At 42.1% G+C, this 20570-nt stretch overlaps 2 protein-coding genes and 1 long non-coding RNA gene across 5 annotated transcripts; 1 reads left to right on the top strand and 2 right to left on the bottom strand.

Annotated features, from left to right (window-relative positions):
- Positions 1-47: 47 nt before the first annotated feature.
- trmt6 (tRNA methyltransferase 6 non-catalytic subunit) lies at positions 48-5143 on the bottom strand. The gene is made up of 12 exons (XM_086019281.1): positions 4834-5143; positions 4520-4653; positions 4246-4355; positions 3723-3814; positions 3549-3632; positions 3345-3469; positions 2820-2996; positions 1942-2075; positions 1792-1877; positions 1591-1693; positions 804-890; positions 48-717 (listed from the first exon to the last, which is right to left on the bottom strand). The coding sequence occupies exons 1-12, from the start codon at positions 4938-4940 to the stop codon at positions 571-573; spliced, it is 1386 nt and encodes a 461-aa protein (XP_085875407.1). The 5' UTR covers positions 4941-5143; the 3' UTR covers positions 48-570.
- A 247-nt stretch (positions 5144-5390) lies between these two features.
- On the bottom strand, positions 5391-14376 carry fermt1 (FERM domain containing kindlin 1). 2 transcript variants are annotated; one of them, XM_086018790.1, is made up of 17 exons: positions 14246-14376; positions 13899-14004; positions 12266-12420; positions 11172-11269; positions 10476-10611; positions 10256-10393; positions 9662-9845; positions 9478-9580; positions 8928-9035; positions 8069-8200; positions 7871-7920; positions 7341-7465; positions 7148-7254; positions 6618-6842; positions 6145-6269; positions 5932-6073; positions 5391-5859 (listed from the first exon to the last, which is right to left on the bottom strand). In XM_086018790.1, exons 3-17 carry the CDS (start codon positions 12414-12416, stop codon positions 5686-5688), a joined length of 1998 nt encoding a protein of 665 aa, XP_085874916.1. In that variant the 5' UTR covers positions 12417-12420; positions 13899-14004; positions 14246-14376; the 3' UTR covers positions 5391-5685. The 2 variants fall into 2 exon arrangements, with proteins under 2 accessions (XP_085874916.1, XP_085874915.1); XM_086018789.1 differs by having other exon boundaries at positions 13899-14336.
- LOC147128138 (uncharacterized) lies at positions 13924-20245 on the top strand. 2 transcript variants are annotated; one of them, XR_015084035.1, is made up of 4 exons: positions 13924-14011; positions 14275-14335; positions 18887-19002; positions 20054-20245. It is a non-coding gene; the product is annotated as an uncharacterized LOC147128138 (long non-coding RNA). The 2 variants fall into 2 exon arrangements; XR_015084036.1 differs by lacking the exon at positions 13924-14011 and adding an exon at positions 14031-14193.
- The last annotated feature ends 325 nt before the right edge of the window (positions 20246-20570 follow it).

Genomic DNA, 20570 nt, shown 5'->3' with positions numbered 1-20570 from the left:
CTAGCTGCATGTCACAATTGCGCCGGATAATTGCTAAAGATAACCAAGTCGCTCAAGTTTTTATTTAGTGGGGGAGGGGCAACTCATGTCGGACTCCAGTGCGTTATAGCCACCAGAAATGGTGACAGTTTAACGCTCCAACTCCACAACTGAGTAATACATAGTTCTTTCTTTGTCACGTTTTCAGCAATTATCATCAAACATGTGTAAGGAATTTAGAAACAAATCTCTGAATTATCATTTCAAGTATATCAAAACAAAGCTTCAGAAAGACAAAGAAATTCTTTTTTTGTGTATCCTAGCTACATGGTAATGTCTTTGTTACGAATATGCTGTACATCTGTGAAGATTCAGTCATCACGTTACAGAAAATAACATTTCTTGGGTCATAAAAACTAATTCAACAAAATGCTGACCCAAATGTCAGACAAGAAAACTAAGGTGTATTCTTTTCGAGGCCTTTCGTTGAGTAAAGGCCTAGATGGGTTTGTGACGTATCCAAAAAGACATGCCAGTTCTATCGCTGTTGTGCCTTGAACTACAATCGTATGGATGGGGCTTTTAAGCCCTTCAGGTTTCTGTCAGTTTTTGTTTTTTTGGCGCCGGCTCCTCCGAGTTAGTCTGGCCTGAACGCTCTGTCTCTACGGTGATGCCCGAGAGGAGGTAGCCGCCGCCGCCGCTCATCAGAAGCATGGGATGCGTCCTGTTGGGCAGCACCTGGGGGGACAAACCGCAAGTCAGGACTTACATGCATTACATGTATGACGAGGACCTGAAGGTAACACCGGGTGGCAGTATGTAACCTGATAATGCCGCAGCCAGGTGTCGGTAAGGCGGAGGTTGACTGTGCCGCCTTGCTCCTTCAGTTTGGTGAAGCACTCGACTAGCGGCTGGGAAGAAAATAGCAACATGGATGGAGTGAGGTTCCCAAATCTGGCAAATTGATCATGCCAATACGTATGTAATCCTGAACTTGTAAGATTAACACATAGTGTACAAAACTAACACAGACTTGGGGCAAAGTGAATGGAATGAACTTCCCAAGGGTGGCAAAGTTGGTGTGCCAATACGCATGTAACTGCTAACTTTTAAGTATTACCTATAGTGTACATAGCTTTAATATAGTCTGGGGGGGGAAAGTGAATGGAGTGAGGTTCCCAAAGCTGATAACGATATTCACTAAACCCCATAAAGTTCATAAAACGCATAAAGGTTAACAGACTGGGTGGGGAAAGAAGGACTGGCGTGAAGTTACCCGAGATGGCAACGTTTGTGTCATTTCTTTCACATATTGACCCAGACTACTTTGTTGCATTTGGCTTGTGAGCAATTGAACAATAAAGAGCTTTAGCTCTGAGATTCAGGCTCCGCATCCTGTTCTGCTTATTTTCAGATTTTACAACAAGACATTTTAGCGTTGACTTGCTTGGACACTCGCTCCCATTTAATTTCCTTGTGGGATAAAGACATGTTTTCTTTTCGTATTTTCCTGCTGCTGCATTTCCAACAGGGGCCTTGCGGTAATAACAACCCGTCTTAAATAATGACCCTTGTTCGGCGAAATTGTCGCAAAACTCGCACTGAGCTCACCTCCTTATACTGCGAGTAGACCACAAAGGGCCTGGAGGGCGACAAGAATCTGAGGAGGCACATCAGGACGGGACACGGGTGGAAGCGGGAGGCGATGACCAATCTGTGAGGAGGCAAAACCAGATGAGCCAAGCAAACAATACATTGAGCATACATGTAAATTCCTCTGATCACAACGCGTCATTTAAAAGTGACACTAACCCGTCGGCGTTCATGCCCTCTAACTGGGCCGCTGCCGCCGCTAGCTTCTTGCGCCTCTCCTCCTGCTTCGCCCTCTTGAGTTGAGCCTAAAACATTTAAAACATCATTATGCTAATCGACCTGTCAATCATAGATGATCACGAGCCATACCTTTGCATCTTTGCCTCGTTCGCGTTCGTCGTCCGTGCGTTGTTCCCCGCCAGCATTCGTCTCCATGTTCTCTGCGGTGTCATGCCGCTCCGCTTTGGGCTGCTCCTCTGTGGCCACATCAGGATGAGGTGCCTCTGAGAAGCCGTATACACCGTATATTGCATTAGAGAATTAAGAGAGGTTCCACGGGCTGGCAAAGTGAGCATGTGTCTGTATTTGCGGTTCTTGTGAATCTTCCTTTATTGTTAACTTTAACAGACTAAAAAGAAAAGTAAATGGATTGGAATTCCCCGGGGTGTAAAGGTTAGCGCATTAATACATCTATATGATGCTGACTTGTAAATAAAGTGTAATAGCTGTAGCACATGCTTGGGCAAAATGGATGGAGTTAGGTTCCAGTTACCTAACAAAATCAGCCTGTTAATACCATGCCACTTGTACATTGTCCTATAGTGCATACTACATTAAACCAGACTAGGGGAAAGTGGATTGAGTGAAGTTCCCAAGGCTGGACAGTGGACAAGTTTTCTTTCAATTAATTGTACAATACCGTCACCGTTACTTCCATAATACATCCGTGAATAGTCTTATAGCGTATATAGCTTTAACAAACTCTAGGGGGACGTGAATGGAGTGAGGCTCCCCAGGTGGCAAAGTTAGCATGTAAAGATGTCTGTAGCTCAAAGCTTATAAATGTTCCCATAGTGCAAATAGCTTTAACCAAGACTGGGGTTGGGGAGTGGATGGAGTGAGGTTGCCCAGGCCAGCATAAATTATTATTATTACTTTTGTAAAAGCAACATTTTTGACACAGCTCTCATGCTGGATCTCATTCAACATTGTGCAGGTGTTTCTAATGATGTGCCCGGCACATGTACCTTCACCAGTTCCGGGGTCCTTGAGGCTTGTGTCCAGCGTGCCTGCTAGCAAAGCATTGACGTGACGGATGGGAAAATCATGCAGCGTGTCGTGGAAGTGAGCAGGGAAGCCAAAGTTCTCCACTCCTGCTCGGACCGGCCCGCCCCCCGGGTACATTTGGATCACTGATCCATAGCCTGGATGGGAGGAACAGGAGAAAAAAAGAGCGTCATTAAACACAAAGAGGGAGTGATAAAATAAGAAGGCACTTATTCTGCATTATGGGCTACCAGATGGTGACATTTTTATTACGATTCAGTATCTATCACACATTGATGTATAATTTGGGGGGAAAAAAAGCTAATTCTGTAGAGAATTTCACAGGCGTAACAATTAAATGCTTTCAATGTACCTGTGTGTCCAGCCGTTGCCCTTCATACAACAGGATTATGATTTATTTTGTTGATAGTGGCGTGCTGCGAAATGTTATCTAATGTTAAGTATGTGCCTCGGGAAACACTGTGTTGGATGAAAAACAAACTCACCTCCCATTCTTTCCATGACGGCCCCCAGCACAAGGCCAGCGCACGTTTCAAACACCAACACTTTGCTGCCGGCGTGGATGTTGGCCAAGGTCAGCATCTGCGCCAATGTGTCATATCGCAAGTGACTGTGTCACACACACACAAACCACACACATTACTCACACTGCTGTGCGTTCCTTCTGGACAGAGGCAAAAAAATATTACCAGATCTTTCCCGGCTCTCGTCCGTGGTACATAAGCGCCATGATGCGGCAGGTTGGCTTGAGAATGGTCACGGTGTTCTCGTACCTAAAAAAAACCCATCAGATATCATCCACATACATACAATGTGTTTTATTATTTTTTAAATGACGTAGGAGTCTCATGACTCAGGCTCACTTCTTCTTTTTCTTCTTAATGTACTTGTCCTGGGCATATTCTGTCTTATCCCTGAAGGTGGAGCTGTTGTCTATGAGCTGCTGGATGATTTCCTGCAGAGCAAACAAACAACATATTGAAATAGAGTTAAAACACCCCAGTTTGGGACTAATAGCATTTCTAAAACGGCTTGCCTCAATATTATTTCTGCTTTTTTTAATCCAAAATTATCTGCAAAGATAAAAATAGCTGCTGGGAAGGGAAACATGCTGAAAAAAATAGGTCTCAGTCTCTGGAAAAATAAAGCAAATCCCATTATGGTGAAATATAAATCTTCAATGTGATTTTTGTGAAAACTATTTGAATCCTGCGGTCTATGTACTGTATATGCACCATACAAATTCAACAAAACCAATCAGGCTTAAAATTATGAGGTCATACAACATGAACAAGACAAGTAGAACAAACTAAAAAAGCATGGCAGAAGATGACCGCTATGTAGTCCACAGTGTCATGGTGCACGTCACAGAGCTTTCACAATTACCTGACCCTTCAGACCTTTCTCTTTGAGTGACTCAATGTCATCCCGAGTCAGCTTTTGTGACTTGCCGTCATCCACGATGTTCCGGTTGTCCATGCCCGCCTCCTTCGTGTCTGTCGGAGAAAGTGTAGTGGTGAAGCAGCATGTGGTTCAGTGTGCAAGTTTTGCATTCTGTGCTGTCTAAGCTCTCCTCCTCCGGACAACTCTTAGCGTTCGCAATGTTTACTTCACTATTTTTGGCCTTTCCCCTTTCTGAAAATCAACAAAAAGTACTTACCAGATTCAGCAATTGCCGCATCTTTTGGTTTGACAGGCTGCAACTGTCCTCCAGATACAATTTCAAAAGCTGTGCGGTACAGGTGTCCCACAGCGTTGTCCAGGAAGAACCACTGCTTCTCAAACACCACTTTCCTGTTGTCACAAAACGGAAAAATAACGTTTCTTAAAAACTTATGTCAGAATTGTGGTAAAATTGCTCCCTTGTTAATACAGACATGAGGTTACTCATTGGAATCCCGCAGATTGAGTTATCACGTCGCGTGATGTTGACATCAGACCCAAACGGCATGCATTAAACAATAATAGACTTACTTTTTCGACTGTATTTGCACAGCTTTGTAGATGTCGCCACGCTTCAGCATAACGTAGTCTCCCTCGTTGATCTTATACAGGGAGTCGTCGTCTCCGCCGTCCGCCATTGTCGATAAAAATGGAACGACTGACGGCTCAATATCGAGAACACTTTGATAAACAACACCCACGGTGGTTCATGAAATTAGCTGTAAGATGCGTTAAACTCGTGTCTCCACGTGTTATCTTTCACTTTCTGTCTCAGGGCGACCGGTAGAAAGCAGAATGGAGCTACTTCCGCGTTTTCATCATTGTCGGCGGTGATTGGTCCGAATTGACTTTAGCCGGCCAATAGCGTGCAATAGCGATGTTTTCACAGGGATCCGTCGATTTCAGAATCATCGATTTAATATTATCCATCCATCCATTGTCCAAACCACGTAGTTTTTCCTAAATAACGACTAGAATGCGTATATTTCTTCATTGCGTGATCCGTCTTAATGGACTAAGATAAAATTGACCTGAATACTTGTTTTAAATTAAAACGTTAGCTGGATAAACAAACAGGCAGCAACATGTTTTCTTATAAGGGATTTATTCTTACAAGGGTCAAGTTATACAGTTTGAGACCACAATTATTTACACAAACAAGACCAGGTCTTGGCTTGACTGCATATCAAAACACTGAAAATGTTTACAAAAAGATAAATACTAACCAGACAATTCATGACATTGTTGTTCTGTTGAGTTCTTTGATTGCAAAATATGACTTTATCCCTTGCAGGGATTTACTGTGTTTCGTCAATAAAAGAGTATCGCTTTGCCAAATGTGTTGTTCACTGGCTCATTACTAGATGACAGTGTTGTCTTTTCTCATTCTTGGCCTCCGGTCAGTTTGTGGAACAGTTCTTCATCTAGGGTCTCATTCTGGTCCTTGGATCGTGTTGAGAGGAAGATGTAGCCGCCGATGAACTCGTGCACCACCTTGCAATCGCAGCTCAGGCAGCAGAAAGCTATGGTCACGTTCTGGTCGAACTCAATGGTCACCTGTAATCACACAACACCAAAACACAACAAAATGACAGGCTCCCAGTGTCCCATCTTTTTTTCAAAACCCACTTGTCTTATCTCCCAGTTGACATTCCACTGCTTCATGTTGGCAAATCTCCACGTGGTGACGGGCAGGCAGGTGGACATGTCGAAACGGATCAGGCGATTGTATGAGATGCCGAGGATTTCGTCCTTCTTGCTACCCTTGAACCTGATAGAACAATGCGGTCTTACTGAATGGTTTCTCATGAATGACACACCTTTTTTTGCCTTACACATTACCTGACGATGTAGTAGTTGATGCCAAACTCCGGCAGCGACTGCCAGGCCTGGATGAAGCGCATCTTTGCATCCATGAGGGACAGGCGTTCTATGTTCTGATGGGCCTCCAGGATACGTGCTGTGAGCTTGACACAAGAACAATCAGTGGCAACCAGTGATGGAAAGTAAGGGGTTATGTTTAAAGTTCCTGTAACGTAAGAATAAATGTCTTCTGAATTTGACACACCACAGAGAGGAGTCTTATTAACAATTCTGCCAAATTTGAAGGGTGAAAAAAAATCACCAGATTTATGAAATATGACTTCAAAATCATGAAAAAAACTTACTTTTGTACTTAAGTACATTTCAGAGTCTGTATTTTTTCACTTTTAGCCAAGTAAAGGAGTTGAATCAGTACTTGTACCAGAACCTTTTTTATTTATCTGTGCTTCTGCTTAAGCACAGAGTGTGAGTACTAGTCCCCTTCCACCAACCTGCTTCGTCTTGTGCTTCTTGGCGTAGCGTGGTGACACAAAACACTCGGCGTTCATCTCCATGGCATCCAAATCGGGTGCCGCCTGGCCCGGAGGGGGCGCCAGGCTCTTCATCTGCAAGAAGGACTGAATGCTGCGCACCTCCGACTTATACGAACTGTACGCCATGGTCTTGCCCTTGGAGGCCAGGATGCACGCCGCCTTCCACTTGGCGTACTGCGTCTCCTGTGGCACCACAAAACCATTCTTCATAATACACTTTTTATCACTGTAGAAAAGGGAGGTGTGCAGTTTGGTTATGAATAAGGTAAGTTAAATGTTATACTATTAAACTATTTATATATATATATATATACTTGAATACATAAATTATCTTTATGTAAATAAAGATAATTATTCAAAATAGGATGATTATGCATTACCGTACAGTAGTCTATAATATAGTCTAATATAAGTATAATACTTATTAACTAAAGCTTTACGGATACCGCATCTACTAGACATGTGCAGAATGCAGCAAAGGAGCTTACGTTATCGCATCGGATGTACACCTCATTCATCCCATCCGCCACCGGCAAAAGGAGCTTGATGCCAAACTTTTTGTCCGTGACGTTGACGTCAGGGACGATCTCGCAGCCTGAGAATAATACAGTGTGATAATACGTTAGTTCAAGACAATGTACTCATAATTGAAAGGAATAAATCCTCAAAGTCACACAATACCTCGTAAGTGAAACTGCTCTATGGGTTCTCCGACAGCGGCTTCCTTGTTCTTGTAGTAGGAGATTGTGGTGTCCTTGAATACAAACCAGTACTCTTTGTAAGGCCGCAGTGTCAGTCTTTTCGGTCTAAGTTGGGAGAAAGTTGTTTTTACAGCGATTGATTGATTTTTACACTTGTACAACCACAAAAAAATAAGTCTAATCTCCTCTGCTTTCAAATGTATTGTTTAAACCATTGTTGACTTCTTTTTACACTTGTAAGACTTAAAAATGAGTCCCATCTTTGACATTTTTAAAACTATTTTACACAGTGGTTAACTTCTTTTTCACTTGTACCACATGCTCAATTCAATGTTTAAAAGTCCTTTATGTCATTTTACAGTGTTCAACTTTTTTCCCCACTTGTATGACAATTTAAAATGTCAAGAGTCCAATCTGGAGAAGCTATTTGTGTCATTTACAGTTATCAACGGAATCTTGGCACTGGTAACAGACTAAAGACAATAGGAGCGTATCCAGGTGGGCTTTTACCTGAAAAGGCGGAGGTAATCTGCCAGCTCTGGAATGTCTGTAATGTCTTCCTGGAGGTTGGAACAAAAAGGTGTCAATTATCCTATATCCTGGCCAAGTTGAGACATGCAATCAACTGAGGCCCACCGGTAGAACACCCAGCTGTTTTCTACTGTAGAAACCCCAAAAGATGAAATGACAGTTAGGAAATATGTTTACCAGAATTCTGTCTGAGACGCCACCCTCCAGTGTCACCTCCAGGTTGGAGAGGGCGGCTTCCACTTCATCAATTTCCTGCTCGTTGGAGCGGTCCTTTGGCTCAGTGGACACGGTCAGCTTACAGATGTGATACTGCAAAGACAAGACAAAAACTGAAGTCCGGAGAGCATGGAGAATTAGGAACTTCATCCGGAGCAGAGATACTTTCAAAAAGAAGCCTCAACCACAAATGAATTAATCAAAATATCAATTTATTTATAATCATTTATCTCATTAAACAATTGATTTATTGAAAATAATATAATAAGAAATACTAGTAAGATAAACACTCTCACATATGCATACTGTACATTTCAGAATTAATCTATTTTATGAAACAATTTGTCAATTTATCATGGTTGGCAGTACAGTCAATAAAGGTTTTCAGCGGCTCAACCTTGGGAAAAATGGTATTAAATGGACAAACAAAGACAAACGTATTTCACACTGCATTCCGCTTGTTTCTAATTAACGCGTCCTGTAAGGCATGATAGAATTTGAGCACAAAAGTGTGTCCAACTTAGAAGGTTTGATTCCTTTTCATTTTCTACACGTATCATCAGTTTTAAGAGCGCTGAGGTGGCAGCTTTTGGCAGATAAGACACTTTATTGTAAGTGACCTCCATGGGCTAGCGCAGGGATTGTTAACACCGATGCTCTAAGTCTTGAAGAAGCATGAAGGTCGTCAAAGACCAGAACGTGGATAAAGAAAAGAGAGTATTTGGACCGGTCATTCCACCCATGGCAAAATGGACAAAAATGTTACATTTAGGATTAAAATGAGTCCCGTTTTGGTGTGTGATGATGTCGTCATATTCACCTGCAGCGACGCAAACATGAGCATCTCCTCCTCGGTGCAGTCGATCTCCTCCAGCAGGATGGACCAGCGAGCCTGCTCGTACAGCTGCGTTATCCTCACGGCGTCGTACTGAAATGCAACAAACATGCGTTCATTTACCAGTTGGACAAGACAATAAAGTAAAACTTGAGACCCGTGTGCCAGGTGGAGCCCTCCGGGCCATTTTGTGTGGTCCCCCGGTAAAATTTTTCCTTGACTTGGATTTCAAATAAATATAATCAAGTAATCGAATACAGGGGTAAATTATATAATATGATGAGCCCATTATTAGTTTGCACAAAGAGCATAGTAGGTAAGGGATAGAAGTGTAACTGCGTCACATTCTAGCCACGCACCTAGTCTGTAAACAAATACAGTGCAGCTCATCCTCTGGCTGGTGGATATCAATGTGTGTACCAAACCATGATTTTTGGCATACTGCTACAGCCCTAGTGATTTATTATTCATTGTAATTAGAATCCTCATAACAATGACGTGCCCCGTGCTGAAAATAAGTTTGCATCTGACTTACTTTGGGATTGAGGTCAAAGAAGACGTTGTACTTATAGCGCAGCAGCAGCTTGTCATTGTCTTGAACGTCCTGCTCCATGAGGGAGCGCGAGGAGTCCAGCCAGCTGTCAATTACATCTCAAGGAGTTAAAAATGAATCAAGACAGAGGAAGGATCATATGCGGTAACAGAATGAAGTCTTCTACCCGGCATTTCTGATGGCTTTGTCTTCCAGGGATAGTGCTTGGTAGAGCTTGGCCAGCTCGGCAGGTGGCAGGTTGGGCTGGCAGTCGGCGAGGGGGTTCTCCCCGAACCACAGGCTGGTGGCCGACACTGGCATCCCGTTCTCGGGGTCATAGGTGGCCGTCATGGTCTTGCTGTACATGGGACCTTGTTTGGGGGGGGGGGGGGGGGATATTCAATGTCATTATATTGGACGGCTTGAGGGCTTAGGGTGTTGGTTGGTGCGGCAAAGGGCAAAGGTTTAAAGGTTATTTGGGGTTAAATTTGGGGTTAGAGTTGCAGTACTAGTGGGTGTTTTTTTGCAGCACTTACAGGTGACCAAAAAAAGAAATAGAGGTTAGGGCTTAGACTTTCGGTTAAGGTGTTAGGGGCTTAGGTTTCGGATAGTAGGAGTTGGAGTGTATGATTAAGGGGGTCGGGGTTAGGGTTGAGACATTAAGGTTAGGAGAGTAGGGTACAAAGTTAGCGGATTACAGATATGGTGTCAGGGTTTAGGGTATAAAATAGGAGGTTTCAGATTAGCGCAGTAGGGTTTGGTAAGTGTATTTTGCCCGTACCTGAGCCGCCTGGCCCGCCGCTGACTAAATCAATGTCCCAGATGTCCTCCAGCGGAGAGTTTTTGCCTCTTTTTTTCTTCTTCTTGGAAGGATCATCCGGAGGCTGGAGCAGAGACAGTTCCTCAGACCGCCTGATGTCTGACAAGAAAAAGAAGAAGGAGCAGCGGCCAATTGAGGACAAATCAAGTTAAATTTGAAGAAAAGGGTAGGGAGGACTCACTGAGGATTTGACAGATCTCTGCCACCGTCTTGAAGACCACGCAGGAAAAGCTGACGGTCATTTGAATGGTTTTCATGTTGGGGAGCTGCAACAGCATACTTTTGTGTTGGGGGGTGTAGCGCAGGTCTGCATCAGCCTGTGGGACGGGAAAAACGTAAAAACCTGAAACAGAGCTAGTGACACAAAAACGGAGAAACACACGTCTCATTGAATGCATCCGACAAACCATGAGATACGCAAACGAAAAACCACAAGGGTGTACTGGTAACACTTTTTCTCTAATAGGAGACTGAGTACAGCAGGAGAAGGGGACAATGCAAAACAATTGCACATAGTTATAATAAAATTTCTCTGGGGGTGAAATTCTATTAAAGAATGTTGTTGTTTTTGGATCACTCACAAACACTGGCAACATCATTAAAAAAGAAGCTTCTATTTGTACTTGTTGTTTTTTTGTCCTTATATAGGTTCTATTATTTTTCTGCCAGCTATTTTCTGAACTCTGAACTTTATCTTCATTTCACCATTAAAACATTGATGCCAAGTGAATGTATTCTCATTGATTTTGCCGCTGACAAATGAGTTATAACAGCATTATGTGAAATGGAAATGCATTGTGGCTTGCGGGTAATGAAAAAAGTTGACACTTCAAGGATGTCTTTTACAGTACTTCGAATTTTCTCCCATTTGTCCCACCTGGATTCCGTACTTGTCCAAGGTCCAGTGGGTCTTAAGCAGCCAGCATTTCCTCTGTTCCCACCACAAGGCATGATCCGACCAGTCCTGGGGAGCCTCTGCACATAAAAACATCACACATGTAACATTTAATGACCCTGTATAGTGAATCTAGAGATTTGTTTTAAAATACAATATAAATGATGGACGATAACACTGGTCAACTGATTTTTACTTTATTTTTAAATCAGAGATGCAAGTAAACGTTTCTAGATAATAAGATTCCAAATCTGCCCTTGTGTTTTTGTCTAGCACATTAGGTTTTCATAATAATAGAATAACAGTAATCTGTAGTATCTTAATATATTTAAGTATGTTTATGAATTAAGGGTTAGGTTCTGCAACAAGTGGAATTATTTTCTGAAAAGTTATACTTTTAAATTACAACACATGGTAAAATCTGCATTGTGAAAGCTGTCATTGGTCAAACTTGAAAATTAAACTTGAACTAAATTAAACTAAAACTTTGAAAATTATGTTTGGGGACACATAAAGCCATCTCTGATTATAATTTGCTGTTTCCAAGTGTGATTGCTGAAAACATGCAAAAACTGAAAACTATGCAGTACTCTGTTGTAGGGGACATGTCCTTAAAATGTCTCTCACCATTTGTCTTTTCCTGATTTTTTGGGCATACCTAAATCGGGGCATGGTGACACACTTGGGCACCTGGCCTGAGTCAGCCCTTCCCCACTGCACGTCTTTGTTTGCATCATGTTAGAGTCTGCATGCACATCCATTCATCTATTTTTTTTTTTTCTTCTCTTGATGTTTTTGTGGAGCCCAACATTTGCTCCCGCCCTGCCCCCTTCATGGTATGCCAGTGCCTAACTCTTCAAAGTACTATATGAGCTCCTCCATGTTGACGAGGCCGTGTGTGATCAGATTAGATCCCTGCTGAACTTTGCGCCCTGGGGCAATATGAGCCATTGTGGTTAAAAACAATGGCACTTGAGTGTGGAGCAATGCAGGTCAAACAAAGGTGCGGCCTGGCAAACACTACTATAGGGTTTAAGAGCAGATGGCATTCAACTGCTAAGGCATCTGACACCCACTGATCTTCTCCACCAGCTTCAGCATGAGGCCTCCAATGTGCAGGTCGCCCTTCACGCGCAGCTTGAAGCGCATGGACTCGTTGCCGTCTTTTTGGTCCACGTGCACCTGCAGCTCCCATGACGTCTCCCCGTACTCCGCCGCTGTGATCATGGCTCTGTATATACAGACACAGAAGAAAAACATGCATGAAATGACATAAACATACATATAAAAATAACGTGTATGTTGACAATTATTCATATAAAACAAAATAAAACATGGCTTGATAAAATAAAATTACAATGAAATATGGTGTGATGCAAAAAGTACATTGAAATATAGATAAAAATGGACACAAATAGAATAAAATTGAATACGGTGAGATGTAATAACTTCACATAGTCGCCTATGATTAAATGCCTGCCTGGGGGAACTGCATTAAACTATGCAAGGTTCTTTGGAAATATTGGGCAACAGCTGTGACAAAAGACTCAGAAGATGTTTCTCAACTTCCTGTGAGACCATCAATATTAATTTAGCGGTCAGTTTGTAAATATTACAACTGCGAGGCCACGATGAACAAGAAAAAGAACTACACGTTTTAAATCTTTTAAAGAATACATGACCACTGGCAATATTATGATTTATCTAATAATCCAAGATTTTATTTGATGAAATGTATTCTCAAAGTAGTCTTATTTTTGTCCTTTTAGTGTCACTGTATCCTACTTCTGTGGACCCTGCAACTGTATATTTATTAGTATCACAAGTGAAGGATGAAAGGCTTGGGGAGAAGCAGGTAATGAGGGGAGACAAGTAGAGGAGGAGGAAGAGGAGGAGGATCAGGGAGGGTTCCACTGTGGAATGCATGACGAGCACGGACACGAATGTGCTGCACTGGGCATCATTCTGCCGCTTGGAAGTCAGGAAAATGCTGAAAATTCAATCACGCTCTCACAATAGTCTAATATAATAATTTGGATTTATCTGTTAGTAAAATTAATGTGTTGTAGTTTTAATTGTGAGCATGCATCACCATTGATCTTAAATAAATAAATAAATAAGGCGTGATGGAATTTGCATAAGTTAAGTGTGATTATATCTATATATATATGTGTGTGATTCTCTCTCTCTCTCTCTCTCTCTCTCTCTCTCTCTCTCTCTCTCTCTCTCTCTCTCTCTCTCTCTCTCTCTCTCTCTCTCTCTCTCTCTCTCTCTCTCTCTCTCTCTCTCTCTATATATATATATATATATATATATATATATATATATATATATATATAAAGAGCACAGAGGGGATATAATAGAGTTTGTTATTTATAAATCTTCAAAGAGTGGTGGACTTGTATAAGTGCATGTTAAAACAAGTGCCAATTACATTTTTTAAAGCTTTGATTTACATGGAGAGGGCAACAGTTCCAGACAACTCAAGTAGGAAAAATAGGCAAAACCACTCTGACGCTCGACAAAAACAACTGTATTTACTGATACCGTATATTACTGTTCCAATTGTTGCTGTGAAAAAAACAGTAAATTCATCATTAACTTCCTTTTGTGCAGACTCACAAAAGACCAAAACGAGTTACATGCAATATTATCACCTTTGCTTCATTAAAACATTTCTTTTAACCCAGAGTTTAAAAGTCTTCTTACCTGGATTTGGGAATTTGTGGCGCTCCCGGTGGAGTTCTCGTGAGAAGTGGCGTAAGGACGCTTGTGGGAACGAGAGCTCGTTTCAGAAAGAAGCTGCGCCTCCTTCCTGCCAGGTGAGCGAAATATGCGGAAGTGGTAGTTTAACTTTGCTCTCCCGCCGGAGAAATGAAAATGAGGCTTGTGTTCACAACGCAACAAATATCTGTTTTGGGATTGATTTTCAAGGAATTTGGGAGGGTTAACATAAAAGCAGGTGTTTGCATTCAGTTAGCATGTTAATTCGTTTCCCTCATAGGTAGTGAAGCCCTTGAGAGATAATGAATGAAGAAAAAATGCAGTGACGATACCAGGTTTTTTCCTCTTTCTTTCTTTTTAGATTCCCGCAATGAGGAACCTGAGCTGAATCAAGCTCCTGTCTCCTGCCCACATCCTTCCCAGTGAGTGAATCAGGATGAGTCACGCGATGGTATCGCCAAATGTTTGGAAGAAATGGTCACTTTTCCTTAACTGGGTTTTAAGTGTTTATTTGTAATGGTGACTTTATTCTCTGTCCGTGTTTGTGAAGTTTTTTTGTAAAAACATGCTCTACTGCACAGGTGTCTAACTCACTAATCACAAACTTTATATATGCAATTGACGGCTTTAGTTAGAAGTCTTTTATGACCACCAGTTTGGTTGACATCATGATGATATTCAACTTATCAAAACCATTTTTTCAATAAACTTATAATGCCACACATCTCACGATGTTTATCAAGCATTACGAGACAGAATTTGCCCTTTGGGGTCATTCCAAGATGTATGTAATCACCCATAAATTTGTGGGTAACAGTTAGTGTATGATACACTCATTATCGAGTCCGCTCAATTTATTTCGTGGTTGCTAAAATGCAGTGAAATTCTACACAATTTACATTCAAATATCAAAGAATTGTCCAGTGGTTCTTCTGCCTGGAAATTGATGTTTTTTGAAAAAAATAACCTCCTAAAAATTCTGAAGCGTCACCTGATTATCAAATTTGTAAAGAGAGGCGGTCTGGATTTTCCAACTACGTCTTTGGTGGGGAATCAAAAGGAATTTCTTACAATGGTCAACACAGTGAGCTCATCCAACGCAATTGCGGAACAGCAATCTGACAGAAAATGGCCTCTGCGTCATCAGTGTTGCTTCACATTACGTACCTAGTTGTACACAATATCTTATTTGTCATTTGACCAAGGCAGAGTGATTGAGAAAACAGGGTTTGTAAATGGCTTGAATTATAATTTCAGCCTTTTTCTCTACCACCATAGACCGACTGTGTAAAGGTCAATCACTTTTCTGCCACCAGGAAGTATCCTGGCACCTATTGTTTACAAAAATTAGGAAATGGGCTGTAGGTGTTTCGTAAAGTAAAGTAGTTTAATTTGAACCTGAGCAACTTTTTTTTTAATCATGTGTAATGTCTTGGGACTTTACAGTAGTCTTAGTTTACCCTGCACAACGTTTTTCTTTTAATGGTCGTCTTTTATTAATCTGCCTTTTGGGGGTTTTATGGTACTGTAGTTTTAGTTTAACCTGCAAGACATTTAAAGGATTTATGATAGTCTTTTTTTAACCTGTGCAGCTTTGTTTTGTTTTGTTTTGTTTTGTTTTGTTTCCAGTGGGGATCTTTATTTTACAGTGGACAACATTTAGGTGAATCACAATACCGGTAGTTTTATTTGAACCCACACAACTTTTTTAACAGCTGTTCTAGTTAGTACTGTTAATGTAAAATTTTCTATTTCAATTACGGACACCTTGTTTGTAACATATCAGGGATTTGATAGAGCAGGGTTTTATGATGTTTAGGGAATAGTAAAGACACCAGTATGCTTTTAACTCTTCATAATACTATGGGGAAACTCAGTTATGACTCTTTGTAGACAGTTGACTAATTATTTACATAGCATGGAGAGACATTGACTTATTAGTCACACTGTAGAAGCATGACTAAAATCGCACATGTATACTTTTCAAGCATCTAACATGCAGAAAGAAGAAAGTGGAAAGCAAATTAAATTCATACAGTGAGTTATTTCTTTTACATTTATGTCGGCATGAGCGTTCAAAATGACAGCACTGTTGCTGCCACACGATGGCGCCAGTAGACCATGTCAGAGTTGAACCCATGCCCAATAGTAGGAGAATTTGAGGAATAAAACAAAAGTTCTGTTGCCCTGAAAGGAAGAAAAAGGGGCTTCCTAGTGTAACACCACCCGGGTTTTAGTGGCTTTAGGTAGCCAAGCATATCCATTTAAAGTGAACAATCCCAGTGGGCTTATTGAGATTTTATGGGGGCAAACATTCACATCTTGGCTAAGGAAGAACTGAACCTCTAATTGCGTCCAGCTAAGTCCAGTGTGAAAAGGTCTATAGTCCGGAGTCTTCTCCTTTCTGCAACTACCTGTTTCCTTGCTACCCTCTAAATTTTGCCTCCTCATCTTACCCTGCTGCCCTGCCTTGTATCTGGACGCTGCAGTATTGTACCACACAGTGTCCGCTTTGCTGCAGCAGCTTCACTTTCTTCTCAGATAAAATTCATCTCCTTAGCTTAGCTTTTTGTGGTGTTTTAGCTCCGGATTCTGGGGCATTATACTCCAGAGTTTCTGCTTTGCCGCAGCTGCCAATTTTCTTTCCGCCCTTAGTCTCCCCTTGGATAAAATTTGCCCCAAAGTGAATACAGGAGACGCTTGTTTGGATGCATTCAGTGCGGCAGTGTTTTCACAACCTACTCAGGTGGAAGTATAAGAACAATCGCCTAATGAAACTCCACAATCTTTACATGACTGCAGCACCCCACACCCAAAACAAACATGCTGAGTGTGTCATGCTGGGACATGAGATCATTGCAGTGAGCCTCGTGTGAGAGGAAATGTAAATTGTACGGAGGGGAAGAAAAAACAAACAAACAAAAATCGCGAGCTTTGGAAAGCATGGAAAATAACCCGTCACACTGAGTCCACATCCCTCAGACACCTGCAGTGAGTGGCGGAAAAGGATGAATATTGATGATAAAGTGAACTTTTTGAGGCACAATAAGTTAAATGGAAAGCGGGCTGGAAGCGACATCCGCGGGGGCCTTTTTTTGCCCGCTTTCCGTATTTACGGAAAGGGAAAACCTCCCGGTGACCTGGGAACACGCTTACCCAATTAGCAGCCTCGCCTATGGATCAAATGGAAGTGAAAACATTTCGCTGCCGTGACGGAGACGCATCACAATGACCCATTCATGCCGCAGAGGCTCGTGCTTTGGGGAAGATTTGGAGGGGGGGGGTTGGCGGTGGGGGTTCTTCCAGAGACTTAGTGGGGCGGTGGGGATAGACTTGAGGGAGTCATGAATGCAACAAGGAACTACCTCACCGCTCACTTTGATGGCTCGACGGAGGCCTAATTCATGACTCAATATGGGTGCGGAGGTAAACACTGTTCAAAAGTGTTGTTTTCATAATGTTACCAACTCACCATCACCCGCCCCCAATCCCTTGGACGCTCTCACCTCTGCAGCCTGGTGAGACCGCTGGGCCTGTTCCTGTGGGAATAGCGTAGAAAGGGGCACGGGGGGCAGTCAGGAGGCCTGAGAAGTAGCACGGAAAGAGAAACTCTTGACAGCACCCGACTCTGGGGACTGGAACGGGGCTCTGCCCTATGGCCCCGCCGAGTGTTAAAGCTCAGATTCATTGCTCTCCTGAAAATACATTTCCAGTCTCGGCTCCTTAATTTATTTTTTCGGAAGCCTTCGACCTCTTCGGAGGTCACGAAATCCCTTGATGCACAACATAACATGCACACTAGCTTATTTGGTTTTCAAGTAAGTTTAGAAAGTTGTCCTTAAAACCAACTAATTGATGAATGTATCACGATATCTTCAGATGGTCTGTGTTTGCCCTGCAACCAGAAGCTCGGAATAAAGGTTCCTCTATTTCCAACTTAATTGTTTATTTATATGCGTGTGGAGTCATAGGCGCTCCTATTAATGGAAACATCTAGAGGTTTCCGTTGAGCCTAATAAAAATGTTAGCTCCATGCTATAGAAAGTCTAAATGTGTGAAAACGTCTCAGACAGCAAAGAGACCGAGGTAGCGTTCTTTGCCAAGTTCGCAAAAAAAAAAAAGCTTACCTGCTCCAACCCTCCATTGACACTTTTCAGTCCGCATAAGCAAGACTGATCCTATTTCTATTTCCAGGTTAGCCAGGGTTCTGCACGGTCGATCCGCACGGGTGATGAAATCCAATCATTTCAGAATAGGTGAATAGGTGAAAAATGCCCAAAATAAACACCATGCTGCGCAGTGGAGAAGTTGCAATCGTGGGGTGGCCTTTTGCTTCTGTCAAGGGAGAAACAAATGCTAGCAAAATGGGGGGTGCGAAGATGATGGGAATTACATCACTGTAAGCCCCGGCCGCCACCCCTGATACACGTTGTTTCTGCACAGCGTTCTCAGCATGGAAACATCTGATGGAAATAAAAGTTTTCATGGTGCCTGCTCGGGTTGTCGTAAATACTGCCTGTCAGCGGCGTATAATGCTTTTCTGGAGACAGGGTTTATGGCAAGGGACGTAATACAGTGCCTCTTTGGGAAATGTGGCTACCGTAAACCGCCAGTATCGCTTTACCTGTCCCTGGCAGCTCCTTGTCATTCTTCAGTTCAGACTAAAAGTAAGAGATGGCGATCGTCTACCTTAGGCGTGTTCTTGGCTGACTGCAAGACACAAATTGTGCGTAATAATCTTCAAATCCTCCCCCTTTCGTCGTCACTGTCAGCCGGCATGAGGGGAAAGTTTAATGCCGTTTATTTATTTTTTTTAATTTTTTTTTTTTGACGTCCCTGTGTGAATGTCAGGTGTGCTGAATGAAGCCATATGAGCCCCTGTGACTTTTATTAGCTTTGTCAAAGCCCTCAGAGACTAGAGAAGGAAACACTGTGCCTATAATGGCTTTAAAATACCACCTTTTCCTCTGCAGGGCCTGGATTTCAGAGGCAACGATGTGGAAGCGATTTGATGCCGTGCCGCCGCATGCTGTGCTGTGGAAGAAGCCCCCCCCCCAACACCTCGGAGATGCCGTGACCCATCTCGCAGGTAGAGTGTAAGAGGAAGTGGGGGGCCTCACGCTGCTTCCCGCCGCACGTCCACTTTTCCGACCGGCGCATGAATGGGTGCCATTTTGAATCATGTAAATCCGGCTAGCCTCTGCCTGTATCAGCTGATGCTGGTTAGTGTTGTCTTTGGCCCGACCTGAAAGGCCCAGGGGCAGGGGGGGAAGGAGACTGATGTACTGAGGGTTAGAAAAGGTTGCATAAACTCAAGCCGGGATAACTTTACTGACACTTTCCGTAGCCGGCTTTCTGTGAATGGATCCATTGTGGGAGCGGAAAGCAAACCCTGTCAGGATCCAGTTCATTAACACCTATCTTACTGTTTGAAGTTAGCTATTCATCCGGTATCTGAAAGGAAGCCCCGCTTAGACCAAAGGGGAGAAAAAAAAATCTATATCTATACAGCGACTATTTTGTTCTAAATGCACTATAATAATTGATTGTAAAAGAAAGTCATTCATCGACAAGCACTTCGCGACTGTATCGTTCCGATTACACGTGAAACGTTTTGAACGAAACACGCGCTCTCTACAAATCCTCACGGAGGCGATGGATTGGAGCTCTGTCGGGAGCACAACGAATTAAGGTGAGAAATTTAGTGATGTAAAATGTGTGTGTGAATAATGTGCCTGGAATTGGGCAGTATGCTGATGTAAATCATTTGTTAAACCAGTCTTTAAATGTGTTAGTTGAAGTTTAATCATCAGACAAAATTGAATTATGTGAAAATTATCAGCTGAAGTATCACTAACTCCCTTGTGTACAAAATGTTACTTGTGTACAAAACCTTATAATCACTGTAAAGATGATTTGAAATGTACTTTCATGTGTTCACGTGCTCCTAACAATACTCACAAATTGTTTCGAAAATTTGATATACTGCCCACCTGTAGTTATTTCACAGTACAGGCTGATAATGTGATGTTACATTTTATCAAGGCACGCAGTTGGGGAAAAAATGTCTTAAGAGTGCTAAAAGTTTTCACTTTCATATCAAATCACTATTCTTATCTTATCACTTTCTTGTCTGTCAGTGACCACCGAGCTATGAGAAGATCCCAGAGAGAGAAAGTCATCAATGAAGGAACCATTCTGGCTTACCATCTTAAAAAAAATATATATAATTCAGCTGCAATCTACCAGAAAGTAGCTGCAGCACTGAGGAGCCACATTGAGAAAAAGTTAAAAAAGATTTATCTCCAGATGCTGAGAGATGTGTGCTAAATATCCGTTTTCAATAAAGAATATACACATTTGTAAATATCTGTTGTTTTTTCAAACATCTTTTGTAAAAATCCACTTAAAAATTGTGGAAAAAGTTTTCTTAATGGTAAACAAACGAGGTTTTAGGTTACAGTATATGTACACAGTATTATGTTCAAATGTATGTACGACGTACCTAAAATAATCTCATTCAATTCTCCATCCTTTAATATAACACAAGATGAAGCCCCTCTCTCATCCACGTGTCTTTTTTTCTCTTTGTGATCCATCCCTAGCGTACGTTGAGCTAAGCCTCTTGTCCGCTTTTCATGGCACGTGTGAGTCGCC

This window comes from Filicampus tigris, chromosome 20, assembly GCF_054856515.1.
Source record: "Filicampus tigris isolate MCC_2025a chromosome 20, RoL_Ftig_1.0, whole genome shotgun sequence".
NCBI lineage: Eukaryota > Metazoa > Chordata > Actinopteri > Syngnathiformes > Syngnathidae > Filicampus > Filicampus tigris.
This window is presented reverse-complemented; position numbering and strand designations above follow the sequence as displayed.